This window comes from Stigmatopora nigra, chromosome 3 (assembly GCF_051989575.1).
Source record: "Stigmatopora nigra isolate UIUO_SnigA chromosome 3, RoL_Snig_1.1, whole genome shotgun sequence".
NCBI lineage: Eukaryota > Metazoa > Chordata > Actinopteri > Syngnathiformes > Syngnathidae > Stigmatopora > Stigmatopora nigra.
The window spans coordinates 15,074,677-15,101,229 of record NC_135510.1 but is presented as its reverse complement, the minus strand read 5'-3'; the positions used below and the strand labels follow the sequence as shown (position 1 = coordinate 15,101,229).

The 26,553-nt window shown below is 39.0% G+C and overlaps 1 protein-coding gene across 1 annotated transcript; it reads left to right on the top strand.

The window, feature by feature from the left end:
* On the top strand, nucleotides 1-21,397 carry LOC144194793 (mothers against decapentaplegic homolog 6-like). The gene is made up of 4 exons (XM_077714104.1): nucleotides 1-1,261; nucleotides 2,997-3,050; nucleotides 4,304-4,363; nucleotides 20,463-21,397. Exons 1-4 carry the CDS (start codon nucleotides 622-624, stop codon nucleotides 21,092-21,094), a joined length of 1,386 nt encoding a protein of 461 aa, XP_077570230.1. The 5' UTR covers nucleotides 1-621; the 3' UTR covers nucleotides 21,095-21,397.
* Nucleotides 21,398-26,553: the final 5,156 nt, after the last annotated feature.

Genomic DNA, 26,553 nt, shown 5'->3' with positions numbered 1-26,553 from the left:
ACCAGTGTTTGCATGTGTTTGGAGTGTACTTGTGACCGAGGAGGGCTCGCTTGCACGGCAAAGATTCCAACTTTCTTTCAACTTTACTTTAAAGAACGAAAGCTTATTACAAGTTGGGCTTCAGGGCGATGCTTCATGTTTGGATTTTTTTTTCAAAAACATGTTTTAGCAGGATTATGAGCTGATTTTTCCTTCGGAGTGGAAGTTTTCTTTGACATGGATGGATGGTTCCCAAAGCGGGAGTCAAAATTCTGGCAGCCTCTCGGATGTTCTCCTGCACATGTCAATTGGTAGACCCCCCGTTACTATGGCTGCATGACTGCCCCCCGGGATGCGGAGGTGAATGAGCTGTGTTTTAATTGAGTGTTGTCGCCGAATATCCGACGTGCGCTTGAACGCTGTGATGTCGAATTGAAACATCCATTCTCCTCAATGCGGCGTGCGAGCCCAGGAACCGCGGCCGGCCCCGGCTGCGCATGTTGGGGGCACCGTGTACCACCCGCACGTTTTGGGCGCCTCGTTTAAAAAACAAACAAACAACAACAACAAAAACCCATGCGGCATCCTCCGAGAGCCGGACGGGACCGACACGACGCATCCGGGACGCTCTAGGTTGGTCGTATGTTCCGGCCGAGACGCTCCGGGCTCGTACGGCGACTTTGGAGAAGTCGTGCCCTCAACCAGAGCGATGGAAGCGGCCGAGCTGAGGGAGGATGTGCGTGTGGCTCCGGGCTGCGCAAAAAGGAACCGGGGAGGGCGACCCGTGCCCGGGGGGACCCCGCAGGTGAGGTTGTGGAGAGGCAAGAGGGCGAGCAGGCTGAGGACGACTCCACTGGACATCACCGTGGAGAGGAGACGGACAGGACGGTGACGTGTTGTTTGTTCGGGGAGTGGGATCTGAGACCTCGGAGCCCACGTGTGACCCCCCCAAAAGACAACAGGGGCCCCTGTGAGTGTGACCTCGGGAATCTTGCCTACCCTTTTCTCCAAAAACTGTCGGAGCCCAGTTTAGATGCCTTGCTGAAAGCCGTGGAGTCCAAAGGAGGTGCGTTGACCGAATGCGTCATGGTGCCGGCGACGGAGCTCAGGTTCGGAACTCATCTCGTCACGCCTCAGTTCCTCCTGGCTCGAATATACCGATGGGGCGACCTACCGCCCACGGCCCCGCTCAAAGTGCTGCATCACTGCCAAAGTATTGACGAGGGGGGCGGCGGAAAAGTGTGCTGCAACCCTTACCACTACAGCCGCTTGTGCGGGCCAGGTGAGAATCTGTCCATCCTACAATCCATCTTGATTTCGGCGTTCATTCATTCATTTTTTGAAACGCGTATCTTTAGAAGGGTCGCAGGGGTGCTGGAGCCTATCCTAGCTAACTAGGAGACACCCTGAATTGGTGGCCAGCCAATTGCGGAGGACACGGAGACGGATAACCAACCATTCACGCTCACACTCATACCTAGGGACAATTTAGTGTTCAAAGCAGTCTACCGTGCATGTTTTATGTATGTTGGAGGAAACTGGAGTACCTGAAGAAAACCCACGCAGATATGGGGAGAATGTTCAAACTCCACACAGGCAGGCGGGTGTGCTAACCAAACAGACACTGTGATGACTATATATGTCTACAAGCAGAGGACAACACTCTCTGACATTCTTTGTTTCACACTAACCTAAAAGCTGTGTGGGGTGGGCAAACTTTGAAGGTTTATTGACTGCCGATCTTTAGCTCTGTTTGAAAAGCCAAAACCTTAAAGCGGAAGGTCTTGAAATGGCTAGATTCAAAACCCCGCCAAGTTCCGTTGAAATCGAGCAGACGTTTCGGTCGCAATCGGTGCGTATTGGTTTTAATATTTTATCGCTTTTTTTTTGCTGTTGAGAGATCCATGATCTTGAAATTCTGGATTCACTCGGTTACACATTGGTGTGTATCGGACCATTTTTGCGGAAACCCGATTTTTTCGATTTTCGTCAAGTAGAACTGTCAATATTCTTAAAAATCCGTTCAGCCGTATTAGAGTCCATAGAGCTCGAACAGGTACACACACACACAGACAGACAAAGATGCATTTCTATAATATATAGATTTATAGATATAGATGTATATGTAGATATCGATATAAATATAGATGTATACATATTTGCACAACAACAAAAAATGAGACAACCGCAAAAAAGTCAAGACAATGACAACCAAGATTATTTCAATTTTTTCATACAACTTTATTCATAAAAAACAAATGACTGAAATTCTATAGATTCCTACACCATCTCAACAAGTTCTCAAGTTTTGACCACTGAGCTAATGAAAAAGCACTGTTAAGGCAATCAGCTCCATTTACTGTTAAAGTTAAGAAGTGTAATAGAATGTAGGAGGAACTAAAGTTTCATTCTTACTTTGATGCAGGCCAATAAAAACTGGGCAGAAGGCCACAGTTGGCCCTCCAGCCATTCTTTTGACACCCCGAGCTAGGAATTAAAATACAAAAAGACTTTTCTTTAACATAGTCTGTTGTTTCTTTCCTTTCCTAAAGAGGAAAATTGACTATCAAGCATAAAAGTGACGACAAACAAGCAGCCAAGTTTTAAAAAACAATTTTATACCTTTTTATTATTATGCAAACATGATGGGATTGAAGGCCGTTCTCAAGTTGCAAAGCGGTTGTGATCCCCCCCCAACCCCCATTCTCTCTCCTTCTGACAAGGAGGTCCTCTTCTTGTTATTTAGGTGAAGGAGTGCCGATAATATACAGTTTGCATAGAGCTGGCGCCAGACAGACTCGCTGGGTATCTGACAGAACACTCGGCAATTACTGGCTGTGCTCTTAAAGGGGCCGCGCACTCCATGCCAGCTGTGCACCTTAGGGACCGAGTTAGTTCTGCAGTGTACCCAGCATCACTGCTCACATTGTTTCACTAAAGTGTATGATGGACAGACCTAAACTAAGAAGGCATTCGGGTTGTTTTAATATTCTACATATCTGTGTGCTATGTTGCAGAGTCACCTCCTCCCCCGTACTCGGCGTCCCATTCGGACGAACACAAGCCACTGGGTGAGTTTGGCAGCAGACACACGACATAGCAGTAAATGACAGGCGTCGACATCTTTCAGCTTGAACAGCTTGACACATTCTCTCGTGTGGTTGACATCATGGCTTAGAATTTAAATTACAGGTTGAAAACTAAAGCAGGATTTAAGATGAATCTGAAGCTTAATCATACATTTCCATTGAGTGATTATAAAAACTACTAACTAGGTACTAACTTGTAAAAACTGTTTAGAATGTGGATGGAAAACAGAATAAAAAAACTAGAGGTGAAAGTGTTGAAGTTTAAATAGGCTTTCATTAAAAAAATGCCAAGGTTTTGTTCACCTTTGAAAGCGTTCAATTCAGTACAACGTAAAAATATGGAGATGATAATGTACATCTAAATGTTAATGTTTACAACAAACCCTTGTAAAAATTGTTGAAAGTAAAACATTCTGCTTTTAATGGACTGAATCTTATTTTAATTGTATTGAAGTATAAATGATGAAATGTATCAATATTTAAATGCAAAAAGTGTCAATACTGAGCCATTAGGAACTGTTGTGTTATTTTTGTCTATCCAGCTACTCTTTGACTGTATTACACATTATTAAGCCAAGATATTGTTAGAAATGATAATGTATTTTTGTTTTTCCTCTACCACAATCCAAATAATTTTGGAGTATTCTTGATAGTAATTGTAATCAACGATATTTGTGCATACTACTCCATTTTAATAAAAATAACAGTTTTCATTAGTAAATTTTCTAGCATCAATTTTTTTAATCAAATATCAAGTATATTTTTATGTATCGATGTTGAGTTAAAAAGTTTAGTGTGCTGACAATACTAATATGATACTTTCGATGGAAACTGATGAATGCGATTAATTCTTTGGATAAATGTCATAACGGCAACATTTAACCTTTTGAGTTCAATGGAATGGGAACACAGTGTTATTTATTTGTGGAACTTGAGATTTAGAACTTATTTTCTCCAAAATAGACAGGGCGCCTTATAATCCAGTGTGCTTTATATATGGAAAGAAAATTAAATTGTCTCATTCATTGAGGGTGCGCCTTATACTGCAGTGCGCCTTATAGTCGTGAAAATACGGTCATTGAAACTTTTGGTCCATTTCTCAATTAACTTTGGATCAAGTGCATGTCAAACATTGCGATAATTGCTCAATTTTCCAAGTGGTGGTAGCCATTCTAATAAGACAAACAGTATTACATTTTTGTAATATGCTTTTTGCATTTTACAATCTTTTACAGACTCTACATTGTCTTACACTGAAACTCCGCCCCCACTCATCACACCAAGCAACAACACAGGTAAAATGCATTGCCGTGTTTTTTTTTTATTGTAAATATTGTTCATGTTGTGCTCATTTCACCTTTTTACCTTGCTGAATTTTATTGTTGCATTATACTATTTTATTGTTTGCCAGTATGCTGCTACTTTAAGCGCAACGTACTATTTTTAGATGATAATTGATGAACATTTGTTGAGAAAAGCTTTCACACCAAAATTGCATGCAAACCTCTGCATGTCTGTGTTTATTATCATTCATCAGTTCATCCAACATGGTGTAGTATGCAGTAGATATGAAAGAGCAAGAGAAAAAACAAAAGACAAGAGAAAAAACATCTTCCTAAACAGCCAGTAAAGTCCAGTTACGATCGATTAGAAAATCGAGGGTAAATAAGTGAAAAGTTATGGCAGTGTTGCATTATTGCGCCTTCCTTTCAATTCTCTGAGGCCAACCCCAAAGTCTGCAGAATAAAGTGTCTATTGTCAGCAAAGCATGGGGGATATTGAGGGGGTCTGGGGTCTCTTACTGGCTCGATGCTGCAAATGTAGCCTCACACTCCCCCTTTCCCCATCTCCCTTTTCCTCTCTTCACCACAGCCAAATATTTCACTGGGATGAAGTTGCAATAAGATCCCCACGCATACACCCAATCCCCTTAGCCTCTCTGAGCACCCATCCCCCTCTTTCTTCCCTCAAATCCCTCCATTCCTTTCGGCAATTGAGCAGTGGAAAGAGACTTGTATTTTGGGGGGCGGGGGGAGTTTGGCGGTTGCAATCGGTCTTAGGTGTAGAATTTGTGTGCGTATATATATATACGGAAAAGGGCAGCTTTGGGTTGCGCTTGGCCAGGAAACAGCCCCCTCTAGGTGATGAAACTGGAGCTTTATTTGTTTAAGTGCTGAGGTCGGCTAGGGAGGTCTGTGTAGTGTTAAAAAAAAAAAAAACGAAAAAAAAAATCATTAACTCGCTGGATCACGCCTATCTGGACACAGTCCTCGTAGGTGCTGAAAGATGAATGGGCAGCGACCAACTACGTGTGCCGTCATCATGGCGTTCCCGACGTGGCCGATGTACTCGTCACTGTCTTGCCTCGTTGCCACAAAGATGGGAGGACGCCTGTAGCTGGGCGCTGAAAGCTCATCGAGTCATTGAGACCGCCTAGGCATAACTCTTTGCTTTTATGATGACTTGGACAAGATATGTCGTGCTTAAGTACAAGCATAGGATCTGCTAAATGCTTTGAGATTAAAGCATGGTTTTCCCCAAATGTATTTGTGCCAAATAGAAATCTGGCCATGCGACAGAAGCTCGAATAAAACAAAAATATATAATCTGTTGGCATAAGATTGATATTTTCAGCACCAGGGGTGTCAATCTCATTCTGCTCAACGGCCAACACTTATTGCAGTTTGATCTCAAACATGCATATATATAAATATATATATATATATATATATATATATATATATATATATATATATATATATATATATATATATATATATATATATATATATATATATATATATATATATATATATTGCGTTACGGATAACAAGTTATTTTTGTCCACGGTAAATTATTACTCACATTTACTGATGATTATGTGTTGCAAATCCTAAAAATGGGTGGAATTTTAACAATGCCATGAATCAGTGTACGAGGTAATCAATAGGAAGTATTCATTTTCACTGAATGGTATCACAGGGAAAATGTGGTGCAGCAGCATTTTCTATGAAGGAGCCTTACCTTGATTATTATTAGTTCATGCAAACAATGAGAAGCACATACTATTAGGATGTACCAAACATATTTTGCAGGCACCCTTTTGGGGCCTGATCCATTGAAGGAACATGCCTTTTGGACGGAGACATTAAACTCCCTTTAACTGAAGTGTTTTAACTTTACAAACCGTTTTTTTGAACTACATTTGCACAGAAAAACAACCTTACAAACAATATTTTTACATGACATTTACAGACATTGGATTAGAGCTCAAATTTTGTGTTGCGCTAACCATTCGTCCACCTCTTTTTATTTATTTTAATTTAATTTAGTTCTTATTAACATTATATTATTTTTCAAAAAATATTCATATAAAATGATTTAAAAAATACAATATATAGCAATATTCAGGTATGCATAAAAATAATACAATAACAACTGCCTATATTTAAGTTTTTTAAAAATGTCTAGTGACTTGCCCTGTTGAGGGTTAAAGGTCCTAAGAGTAAAAAAAAAAATCAAAAATAGCCATTTGCTCTATAAAAGGTTAAAGGTCATAGCAGTTTTACGGCAGGGGGCTAGGTCAAATGGCCCAACACCCAGAAAAAAAATACTTCTCTGGTACTCTATGCGGGTTATATGACCTAACTTAGCGGGATCCCCCTTTCTACCATTGGCCATACCACTGTTTTTAGTGTCAACTTTTGAATACCTGTCCACTGTAATGACTACTGTGGCTGAGGACAATCATTCACGCTTAAAGTGTCCAACGAGACTATCCTGCATGTTTTTGCAATGTTGGAGGAACCCGGAGTACCTGGAGAAAACCTACGCACGCCCGGGTAGAACAGATGAGCTCCACACCAATAGAAACCAACCTGGCATTGATCCCTCGACCTTAGAACTGTGAGGCCGACGCGCTTTCCACTCTATCGCTTGGGCGACTGAGACGCTATAACCCAAAAATTGCTCTTGCTATTCTTAGTCTAAAAATCCAACATACTCATTTCAAACTCAAAATCCAAACACTTATCCTACACCATTTTAGAATTAAGATGTGAAATTTATGAAATGATGAGCTGAATTCAAAGTGGTGTTTTTGAGGGGAGTTCAATGAAACATTTGCAACTTTTTGATGGCCATTTGGTCTTTGTTTTCAAGGCGATCGGTAACGGGAAGCACCACCAATTGTGTGCCCGGCAACATGAGCAGCTCTAATTCAGTTTTATTACAGACATGTTGCGTGTCGTGTTTGTGTGAGAGCACGCATGTGTGTGGTCTCAGCTTCCCTGCCCCCCACAAACTCCACAGCAACACTCTTAGTTGAGCCAGAACTGGCATCCAAGTGCAGTCCTCACGAGAAATGGAGAGATCTGCACATGATTATCATTTCAGATTTTGTTTACATTGAAGCTTAAGTGGTGACACTAGATGGTGAACATCTTACTCTAGTGTGCTGTCAATCAAAATAGATGTTTTGCAAACATTATCTGTCATCATTGAATTTGTTGGAAGCCTTTTACTGATAGCATATGATGCTTTCTAATGTCTACACAACAAATGTGCTTTGGCTTCTTGGTAAAAGTAACGGTCCACTTGAGGTTTAGAACTAAAAATGCAGCACCAGGGTGTGGCCCATACATACCTCTGCCCTGGCCTCTTTTATCACTCAATCAGTTAATGTTCACTTTAAAGCATAGCACACAGCACCACTTTAAAAAGAAAACTTTGGTAGATTTATTCCTCCTGTGACACCCGAAACTTTTATCATTCAGTTCATATTGGTATGCGTGTGTATGTGTGTGTGTGCGTTCGTGTAGGTGTGCGTGCTTGCGTGTGAAACGAGGAGAGACAGAGAGGAATTTCTGCAACGACTTGGTGATAAGATCGTTTCAGTCTGTTCAAATAGGGGTTCTATCAGGACAAACGCATTTGTACACACGCATATGCATGCATGAGTTCAATGGAAGTTGTTTGCTGCCTTCTTTCTCTTTCCTACATTAGTGAATGTTGTATGGATTGATGGGTTATTGAAAAGTAGATTCGATTCGATTAGAATTTTATTTCAACCCGTATTTGGGAAATTTCTTGGTGCCAGTAGCAAGACAGACACAAGAAACACAAGACATTGTAGACATAGGTAAGAAACTGTAGCCACACACAGGAAGTCCACAAGGTCGAGACCATCTTCAGACTGAGACTAACCCATTATGTTAAAATCTTTAACATTTACTTTTGTTTGAATACATTTATTTTTATATTTAGAAGCCTCACTAACCCTGCTGGACATCCTACTGTAAAAGAATGTGGCCGGTTAGTGGCATGTTCTGAAGTTGTTCGAATTCAACAATGGTGGGGGATCATTTAAGGAAAACATGATCAAGAATTGTCAATCTGGCGCCAATAACTGGACATAGTCCTTTATGGTAATATGTCCAGCTATTTTGCTGGGCTTTCCAATCTTAAACAAAATAATCGAACATATAAAAAAGAATAGAAAAGGGTTTCTAACATGAATCAAATCTAAGTCTAATTCCTTTCCAGTATGTCTGTATGTGGGAAAGAAAAATAATGAAAATATAGACTTGAAAGTCCTAGCATATGCTCAATTTATCACATGGTAAATACCATAAGGTTGATTACGTATACAAATCAAAGAAAGTATAGTTTAACAACATTTGTATAGTTAATTGGCTCGTCTTGTTTTACAGTAACATTCGGAAAGAGAGTTACAGTAATTACAAGGGCCTATGGGTACTGTATAATAATTTTTATGCTTTACGCTACTTTTGACAACCTTTGTTGCGACTTCCTTTGTCTTTGTTAAAGTGAGCCTAATAAAAACTATAACCTCGGTCACACAAAGTGCTTCAAGCTATTACAGTGACAAGCACAAGCCACTTGAAATGAGCTTTGGTTTCCTCCCACTTTCCAAAAACATACTAGGTAGCCTGATTGGACACTCTAAATTGCCTCTAGGTATGAGTGGTAGCGTGAATGGTTGTTTCACTGCTTGTAGCCTACGATTGGCTGGCTACCAATTTAGGCTGTCCCCCACATCTGGCCCGGAGTCAGCTGGGATAGGCTCCAGCACCCCCCGCAACCCTAATGGGGATCAAGCGGTTCAGATAATGAGTTGAGATGAGAATTACAATTAAAACTATTTGAAAAGCATTGGAAAGTTAGATAATAGTGAGCTTTATTCTTGTAGGTGTCGCTGATAAATGCAACTTGCAAAATGGGTCACAAAATCTGAAAATTATATTTACCCACTACGGAATATGATTTTTGATGCTTGGCAGCTCTGAAAGAGGTATACTCACCAACCCGATATTAGTTTTGTAGTTTCTTTTTGTAAACTGAGCAAGGCATCAGGCAAACAACTGCGTTTTTAAGCCCTGTCTACACTCGCTGCAGTACTAAACCCATGAATTGGCTATTTGACTGATGGTGCACAGCCTAGGAATGTTGGGAAGGTGAGGGGGAGTCGGGTCTAGCAAAAGAGGCGGGAAATGGGGCTGGTGGGGTCTAACTGACTGGAGAGTGACATCTGATACATGTTTGAACATATCACCGTTAATAGTTAAGACACAGACACAGACGCCGACATTCTTGAAATTTTGGAAGACAGCTTTAAGAGAATGCTGTTGATGTGGGCTAGCTGGATCAAGTGTACCACAGAAGTCCGCACTGTTGACAAGCTTTGGTCAACCTTCTTGCTGCTGTTTTTCAGTCTACATCAGATATTCAATGTGAACATTCAATTCGATTCTAGTGCAGAATCCAGGAAGAATCAATTCCTGCGATATTAATAGGGCAAATGTAAAAATAGTACAATCAGTAGACATCCATACTGTGCTGTGAAGAGCTCAAAATTGTGTGCCAAAGCCTGGACAGGTCCTCTGAGTAGGTTGTTTTCTGGCACGTGTACAGCACGGTCTCTTATGCCTGGCTGGGACACATTAGGCTATGGAATTCTACATCAAGGGTCGGCCCATTAACCGTTTGCCATTTCCTCAAATATTTTCCATCACAGCCCTTTTTCACGACAAGCCACTGAGGACACTGATTCAAGCATTGGGAAGCTATTTGTTTCCTCAAAGTATCATGGCTTTTGCAGCTTTATCTTATTTGACAATGAATTGACCTGAGGCTGCAATAAAACCATGTCATATTAACGAAAACCAAGTTCTCTGAAGTTTTTAGCCGGGGGAGTCCTTAAACATGTCCTAAATTGAACAATACTATAGATGCAATGTCTCCAGACCCGCCCCCATGGAGCGCTGTGGGTCTTGGTTTTTGTTCTAACCGATTCAGGACAAACAGTTTAACGAATGATGTTTCAGCAAAATGATCAAATGATTACCCTCTTAAGACACACAATTGGTGAAAAGGTGTCCTTTCGCCTGGTTGGAATTAAATCCTGCACCCCTTGCGGCCCTACGTGGAATAGTTAAACTACAGCTATAGACAATCATATGCTGTGTGTGCTTAATATATATATATATATATATATATATATATGCATATATATGCATTTTAATGGCACAAAACTATGTCACAGAAGTCATTTTAATACATTTTAAAGATCATAGTGAATAACTGACATTGGCACAAAATGTGTTAACACTAAAAAAATGCATTTAATCAGAATGATGATTTGTCCCATTAAGCTAAAAGTTAACGTCTCTGCCCCTGCACCTGCTTTCCACGTGCTCATTAATGTAGTAGCCATCAGTTAAAGGGCCGTTTACACATGAGTGGACTCTAAAGCAAATGAGAAAAAGACTTTCTCGTTTTGCATATTCCTTGACTTTGATGTATCACTGCTGTCATCATTTGTGATTTTATTGGTAACAACTACACTTTTGCCAATTGTGGAGATGAGATGAAATTTTGGACATTTGATAGTTTGTCTTTGCCTGACTAACAAGATGCCCTGTTACCCCTTGTTAGGCTTTTTCTGAGCTCTACTCACAAATTTGATTTCTTGTCTGTGGTGTTTATTGAACAAACGCGTAATTCCATTTAGTTTCGCATGTCCTGCCCTTTTTCGGCGTCATTCCAATCCCTTATTCCATGTTGTCAGGCGTTCACAATTTAAAATAAGGTTTAAATTACAGGACTGGCTGTGGCTTTCCTTTGTTCCTTCAGAGTTTCTTCCAACTCGCAATTTGGCTTTTAATGGAGTCCTGCCACGCTGCTGAACTTAAAGATTCTTTGCAGATGTTAAAAGGCACTGACTCGATGAAATGTAGGACAGCGTACCAAGTGCTGAAACTGGATGCAATACGGAGTCACTTCAAATGTATTTATCTTGGAGCAACAACACACTTTTTTTTTCATTAGCCGTGCCGGACTTTTTTGTATGTTAGCAACATTTACTTAAGAATGACAGGTTCATCCCATTTTCACGTCGGGCACACCAGAGACACAACGTTGAGTAAATTCAAATTTGTCCCTACCAGGGAATGACGGCATGCTTTTATTTGGACGGGAATACCATTACATTGGAGACAACTCATAGCTCAAACCCAAGGTTTTTAGAAAGTGGTGACATAGTTGCTATTTCACCAGTCATGCTAAGCACCCAGTCCATCGACATAACAACATTACTGCGCAAACAGTATATTCTGTACGTACACTGCAGGAATTTCAGATAATTCCCCCTAATTACCCATTAGTCGGAATGTCTTCCTCATAGTCCAATGTGGATGTGTTCCATCTCTAATGTGTGTAATTACGTTGAGAGGGGTGAAGGCCATATAGTCGGCCCACGTGAGGCTCAATGAGACACTTGTCAACGTGACCTCTGTGACTGGCTGAACGGTGGAGGAAGTGTTGAGGAAGAGGGCCTGACCAGGAATGTGGTGAAAAGGGTGGGGGAGCCTGTCAACTCTCAGACTGGCCCCCTACCCCTTTTCTGCCTGATTGTATTCCTAATGAAAGAATCAAACATTAGACACATTCTAGGGCTGGGACTCAATTTCAAAAGTAATCTAATCCATTAGCAATTTTTTCATTATTTAAATTGGATTAATTGCATTTTAATGGTACAAAACTATGTCACAGAAGTCATTTTAATACATTTTAAAGATCATAGTGAATTACTGACATTGGCACAAAATGTGTTAACACTAAAAAAAATGCATTTAATCAGAATTATTTACAAAATAAGCCGCCCCATGGTTTGGTGGTTCATTGACCTGACTTCAGTACAGGCTGCACGAGCTCGATTCCCAATCGGTAGCCGTATGATTGTAGGTGGGAATTGTTGTCTGGCTCTATTTGTGCCCTAAAATTGACTGGCGCCCAGTCTAGGGCGTACATAGTCCACTCATTCACTTTTATATTGGTCTACAAGAATTAGTTCATTCATCTTCCATTCCGCACATCCTCGTAAGTGGTGCGGGTGAACCACTATACCATCAGGTGGTACAAAAGTTTTGAAAAGTTAAAAAAATTGTGGGGTATTGTGGCATTTTGGGGGATCAGGAGAGTAAACCTCTACACCATAAGGTGCCCAATTAGTTGTCAACTCGCTTAATTTTTGTCCTTGAACCCATTGCAGTGTGACTGTCATTTTTTTTTATATGATAGAGTGATTTACTAATTTATAGCCAGTAGCTGTGTTAACTTTCAAAGTCTGAATCAGTCAAAGTGTTGTTGCCTCCAAACATGTTTCCTGCACATGATCCGAAAAAGACAAAGCCCATGGTCTTCTTGCTCAAATACAATAATTGCATGTCATTTTTGATTTTCTTTATACATTCATCTTCTCTGCTGCTTATCCTCACAAGGGTCATGGTGTTGCCTATCCCCACACGAAGAATTGGTTGCGAGCCAATCTCAGGGTTCAAGGAAACAAACAAACATTCACGCACACACTGATACCTAGGGACAATTTGGAGTGTTCAATCAGCCTCCCATACATGTTTTTTGGGATGTGGGAGGAAACTGGAGTTGTCGGAGAAAACCCACAAATACGTAGGCATGGGGAGAACATTCAACATCCAGACAGGAAGCCCGGAGCCTGTGATTGAACCTTTGATCTCAGAACTGGAAAGCAGACATGTAACACCTTAGGTAAATATGGCAAATAAATATTGACGTCTTCGATGAATATTCAGAATTTCACACAAAACTGTTTAATGTTTTTTTTGTATTTTTTATATATGCCAAAATCCCACCTCCACAAACAATTTTAATGAGAAAAAACAAATCTAGGCAATTATTTTAAGATGATACATTGAGTGGCTTGCAGTAAGCAAATTGCAGTGATGCAGCGTATTATAACATGTGACGTACAGCAAAGCAAAATCATTTTTAAAGTGCTTCAATGAGTACATTAGCAAGAGTCAGATATTTGGTCCAATATTACGATTATTATGCCTTGGCAAATGCAATGCCTCTAGTTGAGTAGTCTAATGTGTGAAAGTCCAGTCAATGTGGCTGAATGAAGTATGTCAAACCTGAAGAATTCCTTGGCTCAACTTGCATAAATGCAGGAAATGGGTCACTTTCCTCTGGAATAATTTTTGTTAAGAAACACATTGGCGGAATTCTACCAGCATTCTCAGATTCTAAGAAATGGATCAGCTTTGCATGAATGGAAATATACTTTTTTTTTTTGTTTTGAACTAAAAAGCAGGGTGGTGGCCTGATGTATGAGTGGTTAGCAAGTCCGTTCTGAAAAAGCGGGTTCCGAACTTCATCTTTGGAGTTTGCATGTTCTTACCTGTGTGGGTTTTCACCGGGTACTCCAGTTTTCTCCCTCATTCCAAAAAACATGCATGGTTGGCTTGTTGAACACTATATCAGTGTTTTATCTAACCACTGTGCAGTGGGAAATTGCAAGAAATCATCCAATGTAATATTCAGAAAGAAAATGAATATAAATATAAAAAGATTAAATGTGAACCATTACAAGGCTAACATCAACACATGATGAACGTTAGATTATAGAATATACTATTACAAGATTGTTGAACAGTCATTTTGTTGCTTAGTTTTCTCTAATATGAATCGGAAGTTGTTTAGTTTCTAGGGCATCAACTTTTGGCGGCATGATGTCTGTGGGAGTGCATTTTTTTGTGTGTGTAATATTAGAAGATTTAAGAAATATTTGGAGAAAAGTCAATCATTTACTGATTTTTGCGTTGCTCAAACCAGAATTTGTTCAGGGTGTACAGACATCAACTTTTGGTGACATTAGGTCAGTCTGAAAAATGTTGTTTTGGATTAATTTTGGAGGTTTCGTTTGATTCCTGCTGATAAAACTTTGATGAGAATGACTATTGTTAATATAGGCGACATTATAAGATTTTCAGATGGGTGTCTCTTGAGAAATTTTCAATGCAAAAAGTGTGCCACAGCTCAAAAAAGGTTGGGAAATACTGCTGTATATTGCCGCTTGGTATGAGTGTGGTTGGTAGTTTATCACCTTGTACCCCGTGATTGTCCATCAATTTAGCGAACTCGTTGTTCGTCTCATATACACCAGGACTCCCGCAACTCTTGTGAGGATGTGTGAGACAAGACGAATGAATAAGAAGCATTGTGTTTTTACACTGCAATATGAAAAATAGACTGTTGCGGAAAACTGAGAGGGGAGCCGTGTGCGTGTTCGCGAGCAACAGCCCCAATGTGGTCGACTCTGAAGCCAATGTCTGGTGATAAAACAGTCCTCTGATGGCAGAGATAATGAAGACGCCAGCTTGATTTCTGCCGTGATTGTTTTGAAGTCACTGCTTGATTGTTGTTTTCCCCCAAAAAAGTAAATAGCATTTATTGACAGAAATAGAGGCAGAGTTTCTCTTCTTACTCAAACGCTCTATTAATCACTGATTTTTGCGAAAACTGAGGCATTTAAAACATTTATAATCATACCTTTGGCATTTTAAGCATGCTGGAGCGGACAGACAATACCCATTCGCTGAATAATTCTCATCACTTTCCCCCTGTGCAATGTCCCCAACCCTTACTAAAACCACCCACTTCTTTCAGCACAGTGGAAGAGTCTAATAACTGGAGGGGAATCTAATCCTTGGCAGCTGATGAAAGAAAAGGGTCTGCTTCACTCCCGCTCTTTCTCACAGTTTTTCTCTCTTCTTTTTTTCCATCGATGCTGCTGGTTATGCTTGGCAGGTTCTCTCTCACTCGCTTTCATTTCCCCTTTTTCTCTTTCTGTCACTTTATTCAACCTTTGGCTTCCCCATTCTCTCGCAATTGTATTCCCTCTATTCACCAGCAGTTTGGGAATATTGCCCTGAACTTGAAGGCTTATCATTTTGAAAGTGTCATTGACAGCAAAGGACATCTAATCCATTTTAATTTGAATTGTAATACCATTGGCGGTAATAGACAACTAGTAGTAATACATTTTGCACTGTCCCAGTAAGAATGGTTTGGATGTGAATGACAGTCATTGGCGGCCAATGACTTGAAGGAGTAACATCATTGCCAATGCCTCCTGCATTGATTGGACAGTAAGGTGCACAAGTCAGGACATCTAATGCAGTGTTAGCTAATGTGGAATCTTTGTATTGTATTCCATGCTTGTACATACAAGCTTAGGGTGTAAAGATAAATTCATCTGAATTGATATTTCAATTGTCAACCATTCAATCAAAAAACGGATTGATTTCAGTTTTTAGGTTTAGATTGGATAACTTTATTCATCCCGTATTCGGGAAATTTCATTGTCACAGTAGCAAGACAGTGAGAATACAGATACAGCAAAAGACATTTTAGACATAAATAAACATATATACATCATCCTATATATATATATATATATATATATATATATATATATATATATATATATATATATATATATATATATATATATATATATATATATATATATATATATATATATATATATATATATATATATATATATATATATATATATATATATATATATATATATATATATATATATATTCATGAATACGGGATAAATAAAGTTATAGATAACATCAGCAAATATTGCATATTTTCACAAAGCATCAATATTATATCAGAACGACATGAAATTGGTGACGTAACAGGTAATATGTGAAAAGCTACAGTTCAAGTGTGGAATAAATACAAAAGTTTTCCAACAAGATTGGCACTAAGAGACCGTGATTTTGAAATGAAACAACAAAGGTGACTTATGTAATTGGTAAATAGTGGAGTTAAAGGTTGGCTGGCTTAAACGCTTGCAGGATGCTGTAATTGGTTACAGCCCTGCATCCAGATGAGTACGCACAGGCACGCACAATCTCACAGACGCACATTTCCTCGGCCTGAACATAAACACACTGATAACCTCTCATTTTGACCCGTCTTGAAAAATTCCATTGAAGAACTTGGTTTCCTGCAAGCTCCTCCCTAATGCCGCACTCTCACACGAGCTCATACTTTGATATGGATGGTGGCCAAACTGAGCGCGACGGCCCTAAGAACCATGCCAGAAACACTCAAAACGACATGTCGCGCCACATTGTCAGACTGATCTTTTTTGTGATTTGCTGTTGATGTCACTGAAATAAGCGGAGACATTGGTTAATTTGAAACATAATTGCGCATGTATTGTTTCCAAACATTCCTCTTCTTCACTTGATTCTAAAATGCCACATTTGTAAGTGTTTGTGGATATGATGATATGTTATAAGACAGCAGGAGAAAAAAAAACTTTATCAGCCTTTTGAGCGTTTTTTTTGTCTGTTTGAAATCAATGGAAGCCATCATTGAGACTATCAGCAACAAAGTACAACCAATGTAAACCTTAGGTACACAATAATGTATGTTTAGAGCAGTGTTTCCCAAGCTTTTGTGAAGCTTCAGCACACTTTTTTTCTTTGAAAAAAAATCTCAAGGCAGAACACAAACTGCTGACAAGACTTTCTAATATAAAACAATGTCATCTTTGGTAACAATGCAAAGAAAGTCATTATCATCAAAGTTTTATAACAGGAATCAGGTGACCCCGATTTCCCAAAAATTATTCCGAACGTAACTTTTTTATTGTGATTATTGTATGGCTTTTTCTTCCAATCTTAAATAAATATTCTAATATTAAGCAAAAAGCAATGTTTTTACCACATAGACTTTACATCGCCAAAAGTTTATGCCCTTGAAACCAAACAATTTCATGTTCATGTAACGTAAAAACAATAAAATTACTAAAATCTTGTAAAATTATGACTTTTCTACTCTCAATATTAATTGAATCACCTAACATCAGACAAAGAGCAGTATTGTGCTCACACTGGTTTAATGTCAACAAAAGTTGAATCCTGGGAAACCTAACAACTTCCGGTTCACGTTACAGAAAAATAAGGCCACCTAACTATCGCGCACGGCTGTTGTGAATTGCAAGCTGTTGAAAGATGGATCCACTCACAACTCAGGAAAAGGAATCGAAATTTACGAAACTAGTGTTTGTTAACAAAGGGATCACGCCAAAAATCACGACTATCAAAAGAAATAAAAAGCACAACCGAGTCGGCGAATAAACCTAAGAATCAGAAGTATAAACAAAACAGCACGACCGGGTCGGCGAATAAACATAAGAATCAAAAGTATAACAAAAGAGCACAGAGAAGTCGTTGAGTACAACTAAGGATGCAAAGTACAAAATAACACAAACTACAAATGCCAAACTTGTAGGAGGTCTCAGCTGAGTTTAGGGTAAACAACAGCAAACAAGGGCAAAATAAGCAATACATCGACATTCTGCTGATTGTGGCAGGTGTTCTTAAATACCAGGTGCACCAATCTGCCACAGGTCTATTGCACCGTCCCAACACGCTGACTTAATTAACTCCTGAAAAGAAAGAGTCAAAGTAGACTACAGAACATGACAATGGCACACCATTGTGCCGCAGCACATTGGTTTTGAGCAGTGGTCTCCAAACTATTCCACAGAGGGCCGCAGTGGATGCGGGTTTTCATTCCAACCCCGAAAGAGGACACATTTCTACCAATCTAGTGTCCTACAAGTGCAATCAGTGGATTGCAGTCAGGTGCTTCTTGTTTTCTGCAAAAATCTCATTGGTTAAACTCTCTGTGCTGGATCAATTGGAACAAAAACCTGCACCCCCAACGGCCCTCGAGGACCGGTTTAGATACCCCTGGTTTAGAGAATGTACTTTGTCAGAGAACTGGACTTGACCCGGCCTAACTCATGGCATTCCAAACAAAGCAACGTCTTAGGAGCTAACGGCAAGAGCCACATCTGCTTTTGATGAAGATTTTTAGCTTCTGGTTTTGAAAAAACTTCTTCCTGGTTCTCTCTCTTGTATTTGTTAAGCCTTTCTTATGGTGTAAGTTTGTTTCATGTCTACTTAATGAAGAAAATTGTGAGCTCATAAAGTCTAGCCATGTTTCCGCAGACATGTTTGTATTACCTTATTACAGGTGAGTGATTGTATGTATGTGATTAGAGAGCTGTAAAAACTTCAGGCCGCGGGAGTTACCCGCTTGGAATTCACTAATGACACTCATGGGCCTCCAAATTAGAAGTGCAATTTTGTGTTTGTGTGTACTTGTGTGTGATAATAGTTATGTTTGTAAGAATTAGACCCCATTTTTGAGAGCACATGTGAGCGCTATCTCATCACAAAGTTTGCGCTAGAAGTTGTGTAGGCTACATACAGACAGACACTCTTGCATTTCATCCTGCTCAGTCCCAATTGAAACGTAAAGTAGAAACATAACCCACCTAGCCTAATCTTGATCCCATACGCAGCTTGTTAATTTAAAAAGGGGGTATCCGCTCTGGTAAAAGAGGAAGGGGGGGAAGCACCAGTAGACTATGACAGGAATGGGGACATGGGCACATGGGAGTTTAAATCCTCTATGTCAGTAGAGTCTCCGGAGAAAAATAATGGCATCACTCTGCGAGGGAGTTAATGTGAGCTGATAGCCTTGAGGGTCTGGGGGCGGGGTTCAAGGGTTCACAGGCTTGCACAAGGTTGACACAGAGCTGAATGCTTCCAAGCCTTCTCCTCTATGCTGCCCTGTACCTTTACTTCAATCCAGAATGTGAAGATGTGATGAGAAAGGGGGTGTTGGGGGTGTCCCTGAAGGAAGTGGATGGTTGACGTTGAGGCTTTTAATACACACAAATGGAGCAAATGAAATGTATGGTTTCATAGCGTTAGATTCATGCCACAATTCCATACACGTAGTGTGAAAGTCTGCGTACGGAGAACCTGTTGGAAGCGTACAAGATGATGAAGTTGTCGTTATCTTTTGTCAAAACCATTTTCTGTACTTGCAATCCCTTCTTAACATGTACAATGAGGTTTTGCCTTGCTTTTGATACTACTGCACGCACACTATCACAAGTAGGGGAAAAAACATGTTGTACGTGTCAGAAAGACATAGCTAAGCATAGAAAATAATTTTACACAAAAGATGAGGTCTTAACACCTCAATCAATCTTTTACATCGTTTGAAATAACCTGTAAAACACAGTACTGCTTCAAATTCTTTAGTAGGAGTCATTTAAATGACGATTATGGTTTCAGTGGAATTATGTACGTTTCTTGCACAGCGACGTGATTCATAATCTGTTGGAACATGTCAACATATTCCAGCATTAGTCATAATTGCAATAAATATTTGTATTAAAACTCTTCTGAGGCCAAAAAATACCAACTATGCGTAATGTTTGCAATCTTCAAATTTCAAATTGTAAACTGAGAACTACTCTGTAATGTATGACCAGGTCTAAACTAATCTATCATCATGACCCTTTTCTTTTTTGTCAACTTCTGAAACATATATTCATTCCTTAAGTTTGACTAGCAGATCGTGTCTACCCCTAGATTAAGATAGTACATTCCTGATAAAGCTTTAAAGCAAAGCTTAAAGGAGGTCATAAAGAAAAGTGTCTAATAACAGCCTTAAGGGATGTTGCCACTCATGTAGACAAGGGAAGTTATTTACACTCATCAATGATATTACAAATGTAGAGAAATTGAAAATAGTGACAGATCTTTGCAGAAAAATCTAACAAAAACTTTTCCCCATATGTCCAAAGGAACCAATTAAAATACAGACATCACATATATAATATACATCTATACTTTTCATTTTAATTTGATCCTAAAACAGAAAGTCGGAACTCATGATTTACTTTCCCGGGGCACACAAAATGATGCGGCGGGCCATATTTGGCCCCCGGGCCGCCACTTTGACACTAGTGCTCTATGCAGAACAATTTAATACACTCAAATTAGTCCTGGCATGTAAAATTGTCTGATAATGGCTATTTTGCCTAATTCCTGGAAATATTGCCCTCTGTTCCCGCCATGTTAATAACATTTGGGTTTTCTTTTCCCACTGAAATATTCTAAATATTTCCTCTGCTCATTTTCACCCTACCTACAGAGACCGGTAGCTCCATCGACTCCTCAACGTCCGGTGGACATCGCTCCCACTGGTGCAGCGTCGCCTACTGGGAACAGCGAAGGCGCGTTGGACGCCTCTACCCGGCTTACGAACCCTCGCTCAACATCTTCTACGACCTACCTCAGGGCACGGGCCTCTGCCTCAGCCAGCTCCACGACAATGCCAACCACCGTCGTCGTGGTGACCCGGGCGGCCACTGCACATCCTTACTTCCGGTCTACCCCGGCAGCCACGGGGGTAACAGCGGCGGCGTCCAACAGATTCGCAGTAAAATCGGCCACGGCATCGTGTTGAGCCGCGAGCCGGACGGCGTGTGGGTGTACAACCGTTGCCAGCACCCCGTGTTTGTCCACTCCCCCACTCTGGACCTTCTTAGCGCTCGAGGCCTGAGCGTGAAGCGGGTGATGCCAGGCTTCTCCCTCAAAATGTTTGACTTTGAGAGCTCCAGTTGGATGTCAAAGCATAGCGTGAAGCCCGAAAGCCAGGAGGGACCCTGGGACCCCCACAGTGTACGAATTAGTTTTGGTAAAGGGTGGGGCCCCTGCTATTCTAGACAATTCATCACTTCATGTCCGTGTTGGCTAGAGGTGCTTCTTAACACCCATAGATAGCACACGGCTTGGATCCCAATTGTAATCTGCTAAGATTTAATATAAAGTTTATATATTTTATAAAATATATTATACATGTAAATACTTTGTCATTTTACAATGCATCTATTTATGTATAGTGTATGTGGACAGAAGAAAATGGAACGAGGATATGCACTTTTCATTCTTTATACATGCATTAGTACAGAGTTTCTCAGTGTCATTTTTGCCAATGTAAGGAGAGTTTGAGTTTTCATAATTCCATCATTTCAAAGGATGCCTTACACACGTTTCAATAAAGCATTTGTATTAAATTAAATCATGGTTTAATCTTCTTACAGTTACTAATCGTTAGCACTGATGCAGCCATCCGATTTCTGCACTGTTTACCCATTTGACACTTATTAGAGAGGCTAAAAAAGTTGATCAACATCATTCGCTTTGTAATGGCGCTTGACCTTCATGCCTTTTGTTCTAACCACTGTCTATAACCTTTGATGACATCTTTTCAGGTTGGCAGAACAATTCCCATTGAAAATGCCAACTTTTTAAGCTCTTGCAAGCTCTTTTAGTTGTCTATTTATGCCTGCCTCTGCTAAATACTAGTTTGCTTTTATTTTGAAATGTTATATGGGGGACCACACAGGAAAAATACCCAGCCAGCCATATGTGATGGGTCAAAATGACAGCTGCACTCCAATGTATGGACAGTTTTAAAATACGGCGACTTAGTTTTATTTTTACATAACAATGGGTGAAATATATTTTTTAGGGTGTGTGAAATATATGGGACAGCTTGAGAAATACACTCAATGCGTGAGAGTTGAGATCTCATTCTTAGGGAATGAGATTATACTTGATTGCCTCTTTCTTTATCACTTCCAATTCCACCACTTCACATTTGATTTTAGTCTTACATTTCTCCAAACCATCCAAGCTCCTAAACTCTGATCTCTATCACTTTTACACTTGTTGGCAGCAGTGTACACCATCTGTTAGTGTGTGTGAACGTGCAATAAGCGCCCACTATTTGGCGTCTGAAGAGATTGCAATCGTGGTCGATCACACGCAGAACGCCCACCAACAGCGGCTGTAATTTGTTCAAGCAAACACGCAATTTAATGTTTGGTATTTGAGACTTAAGGAAATCAGGCCCGTTGTAAATTGAACCTTGAACCGATGTGTTTTTCAGTCATATATATATATATATATACATATATATATATATATGTATATGTATATACATATATATATATATATATGTATATATATATATATATATATATATATATATATATATATATATATATATATATATATATATATATATATATATATATATATATATATATATATATATATATATATATATATATATATATATATATATATATATATATATATATATATATATATATATATATATATATATATATATATATATATATATATATATATATATATATATATATATATATATATATATATATATATATATATATATATATATATATATATATATATATATAGTTTTTTTAATGTGTTACAAGTAAATTGGATTGCTATATGAAAAAAAGACAATTAATTAGATCCAGAGACCCAATTTTAAGTTCTAACGTTTGTAAATCTTCAGTGTAACTGTATGAATCACAAGCCAAGTCAAGCTATATTTGTGCCATCAAATGGAAGACGCAGCAATGGAAAGTAGAAAATGGCGCCAAAGTGCCAGTGGTAAGACAATAAAGAGCATAACTGAGTGATTGCACAACAAACCACACTCGGGCCTAAATTGACTCTAGTGGGAGAGAGTTCTGTGAGTTTACGGCTTCCTGTTTGAATCTTTCAACAATACAATCATTTACATTGAAAACTAAGAAAAAGAAACGAAAGCGCGAGGAAAAGAAAAAGCCTCGTAAGCAATTTCAAGCCATTAAAAAGATAAAAGATAACAATAATTCTGGAGTATTTGTGTGACCCTGACTTTTGGCAGGCTTCTTGCCCAAGCCTGTGATTAACTTTTGGTTGAAGAGTTAAGAAGGTTCCACAAGTCAGTCACAGAAAAATAGACTTGTGTTAAACTAGGATTGAACCTTGACTTTAGGAACTAGATTATGGGGGTAATTTTAAACTAATTCATGTATTACATCTCACAGTATATACCGTAATAATACCTTTAGCAAATGCCTACAACCCCAATATAACTCGTCTCTCAAAACATTCCAATGCATATTTCAGGCAAGTATCTACTCAAGGGTTACTATTAGTGGTTAGGATACAATAGATGGATTTAGAGAAGCCTTGCAACACATTTCATATTTCACCTACATCTTATTTACATTCATTTTCAAAACCATTTATTATAGTCAGGATCGTGGGGTGCTGGAGCCTATCCCTGCTGACTTTTGGGTGAAAGGCTGATTACACCCTAAATTACTTACTGGTTAGTCGCAGGGCAAGGATAAACACAGACAACCAATCACATCACCAATGATCGATCGATCAAATAATCGATCCCATACTTGCCTGCGCAGAATTCAGCCGTGTAAACCACAACACCATTGGCTATCTAATCGTGGGCAAACTACGGCCCGCGGGCTACATCCGGCCCGCGAGGCGTTTTAATCCGGCCCACCGACGTTGTCCAATTAATGTATTTTTTTCCCCCAAGATGGCGCCGTCACGTGGAAGCCAGTGGCAATAGCTCTGTCCACTCTTATTTGTTTTTTTTTGTGTGTTTTGGAGCCCCTCTATCTTTTTTTAAATGACATTTTAATATTTTTTAATTCATTCCTTTTTCCTTTACTTTGTACTTTATACTTTTTACTTTAATGATGAGTGATGAGTGTGTTAATACTTTAGTCCTTTTTTCTGTTTATGTTTCCTATGTACTGTTAACGGATGCACTTTTTTAGGGATTGTGTGTCGTGCTAGTGCAAGTTCAGAGTCCTGATGTCAGTGGCAAAATAACTGTCCCTAAGTCTATTTGTCATAATAATACAATTGTTTAGTTTTTTTCTTGTAGTGAAAAATGAAAAAAAAGAATGTTGAGTGCTATGGTGGATGATTGATTTCCAACTTGACAAGAACATTTACCCTGACATTGGATATTCCTCATAGAGATTTATGAAATAAGTACTGACTGAGTTTTTATTTTCATATGACTTTTTAAATCTGTTTGTAGTCTTATGTTAAAAAAGAAATAAAATTATCAATAACTTTCAATTAATTTCTAGTAAAAGCCGGGCAAATTTATCAAACTACCATTTACAATACTCTGTACCAAAAATATAGCTTCCAGTTAGATGAAAGCTGTGGTAGAATTACACCAGGGATGTCCAAAATATCATGTAAAAATATCTCAATCTACATACACGACTTACTTCTTCCAGAAGTGGCTTTTTAAGTAGAATGTTTTTGTAAGTAGAGACGTATTATTATAATTGTAAATAGAATGTTTTTGTAACTAGAGATGTATTATTATAATTATAAGATTTAAGTTTTTCAAACCATTCTAAAACCCTTTAAAAATGTTAAAGGTATATCAGTTTTTTAATTAAAAAAAACAGTGGACTTTCTACTCTAATCTATCAGAATGAATTATCAGATATAAAAATTTGGACGGCTTTTCACTTGTAACAATATCAACATCTTTTCAGAGTGAGTCAAGTTAGAATAATTTGAAAAAGAAGAACATTTTTAATCGGTAAAAGTCTACACATTAGATAAAATTGCCCCAAAATATTCCCACCAATGGAGAAACTGCAGCTGGGGAATGGCAAGATTTAGTTATTTTGTTTTGTCTTAAACCTTTTATCATTTCAACCCTAGCAGGCACTTAAGTTTCTTTGCGATTAAATGACAGATTTGATTCATTTATCATTAAAAAGTGCCATCTAAATTTAAGGGACTTCCCAGCCAGTGGAAAAAGTGAAACATGTCTTCACATTTCAAAGCACATGGGGTGTGCGCTTGAGTGTGAGTTTTATTAACGCAATTAAAAGCATGAAATCACCCTAAAGAACGAAAGCCCACCAAAGCTCTCACTGGAAAATACGAGGCTAACTGATTTTGTTGTGCTTGCTGTCGAAGAACGCATCGAAATGGAGAAAAGGTCATGATAAATGATTGTCATCGACATGGTTTTGATTGTAAATTTTCCCCTTGGCTTTTCTAACTATCAAAGGCTGCCACATTGCCGCTGTATGCTTGTCTAGCCAATGAGTGATGCTGTTTATTTTCCAGCCTGTCTTTGTTTTGTCATTTTAAGCACGATGTCTGTCAGCCATAGTGTAATTATATGGAGACAGAGACACAGAAGGGGGAAGGGGGGGGGGGGGGGGGGGTATTTGAGACAGCCTTTTTCCCCTTCCAGCCATGATCATTATACTGCCTGGAGTTGCTGGCCTTTTGAAGAGCATGGAGACTCGTGAAGCAGAAGTACAACACACAAAAATGTAAACTTCACACTCCTGCTTCAGTGGGGCGCCGCATATGCTGGCAAAAAAGCATTTTTCAGTCAGGATGTAAGATTTCCCTAGATCAGGGGTGTCAGACTCAGGTTGGTTCTCGGGCTGCTTTAACGTCAACTCGATTTCACGTGGGCTGGACCATTTTAGATATAATATTTATTTATTTATTTTATAAATGGATTAAATGAGCTGGATTAAAAGCCATGGATATTCAGTTTTTTATAGATTTAAACCAATGTTTATTTTAGCTTTTTTTAAATATATTTTTAGATTTTACAAAATTATTTTTGAACTAAAAACACAGATAAAAAGAATTAAAAATGACAATTATTGATTTAAAAGGGAGAAAATCAGGACATTTTATATACATCTATACTTTTCATTTGAATTTGGTCCTAAAACAGAAACAGTATTTCGGCACTCATGATTTATTTTCCCGGGCCACACATAATGATGTGGTGGGCCAGATTTGGCCCCCAGGCCGCCACTTTGACACATCTGCCCTAGAATGTCCTGCATTTTCTGTATAACACTAAAGATGAGAATGTGAGATGTGTACACAGAGACTAATTTGTATTGATAATTTTTCAGATAATACTCTAGCATTCTGCTGCAGACTTGGAGAAACACTCATAAACACTCAGCCTTCTCGGATGGTTCAAACATGCAGGATTATGTTGACAGAAGGAACATGTTAAACATATTAGCATCAATGTCAGCAAGCAACATGAGTGCGATTGACAGATCGCAGTGTCACACCTACAGAATCCTCGCACTGACAGGACAAGCTGTTTTTAAAGTCTTATTTCATGTTCTCATCATATTTTTTATTCATTCCAATTTGTCAGGGTTGTTAACAACAGTCAGTACTTTCGTCAAATCCCACAATGTCATTCATTCATTTTCTGATGTGCTTTTCTGTGTTTTCTGTGTTTTTCCTCACAAACGTCGTTAGGGGTGCTGGAGCCCATGCCAGCCAACTACGGGCACCAGTCATAGGACACCCTGAAA

Coding starts and splice junctions, on each gene's coding strand:
- LOC144194793 (XM_077714104.1), top strand. CDS start 622: ATGTTCCGGCCGAGACGCTCCGGGCTCGTACGGCGACTTTGGAGAAGT. Junction 1,262..2,996: donor CAGCCGCTTGTGCGGGCCAG/GTGAGAATCTGT, acceptor GCTATGTTGCAG/AGTCACCTCCTCCCCCGTAC. Junction 4,364..20,462: donor CACACCAAGCAACAACACAG/GTAAAATGCATT, acceptor CCCTACCTACAG/AGACCGGTAGCTCCATCGAC.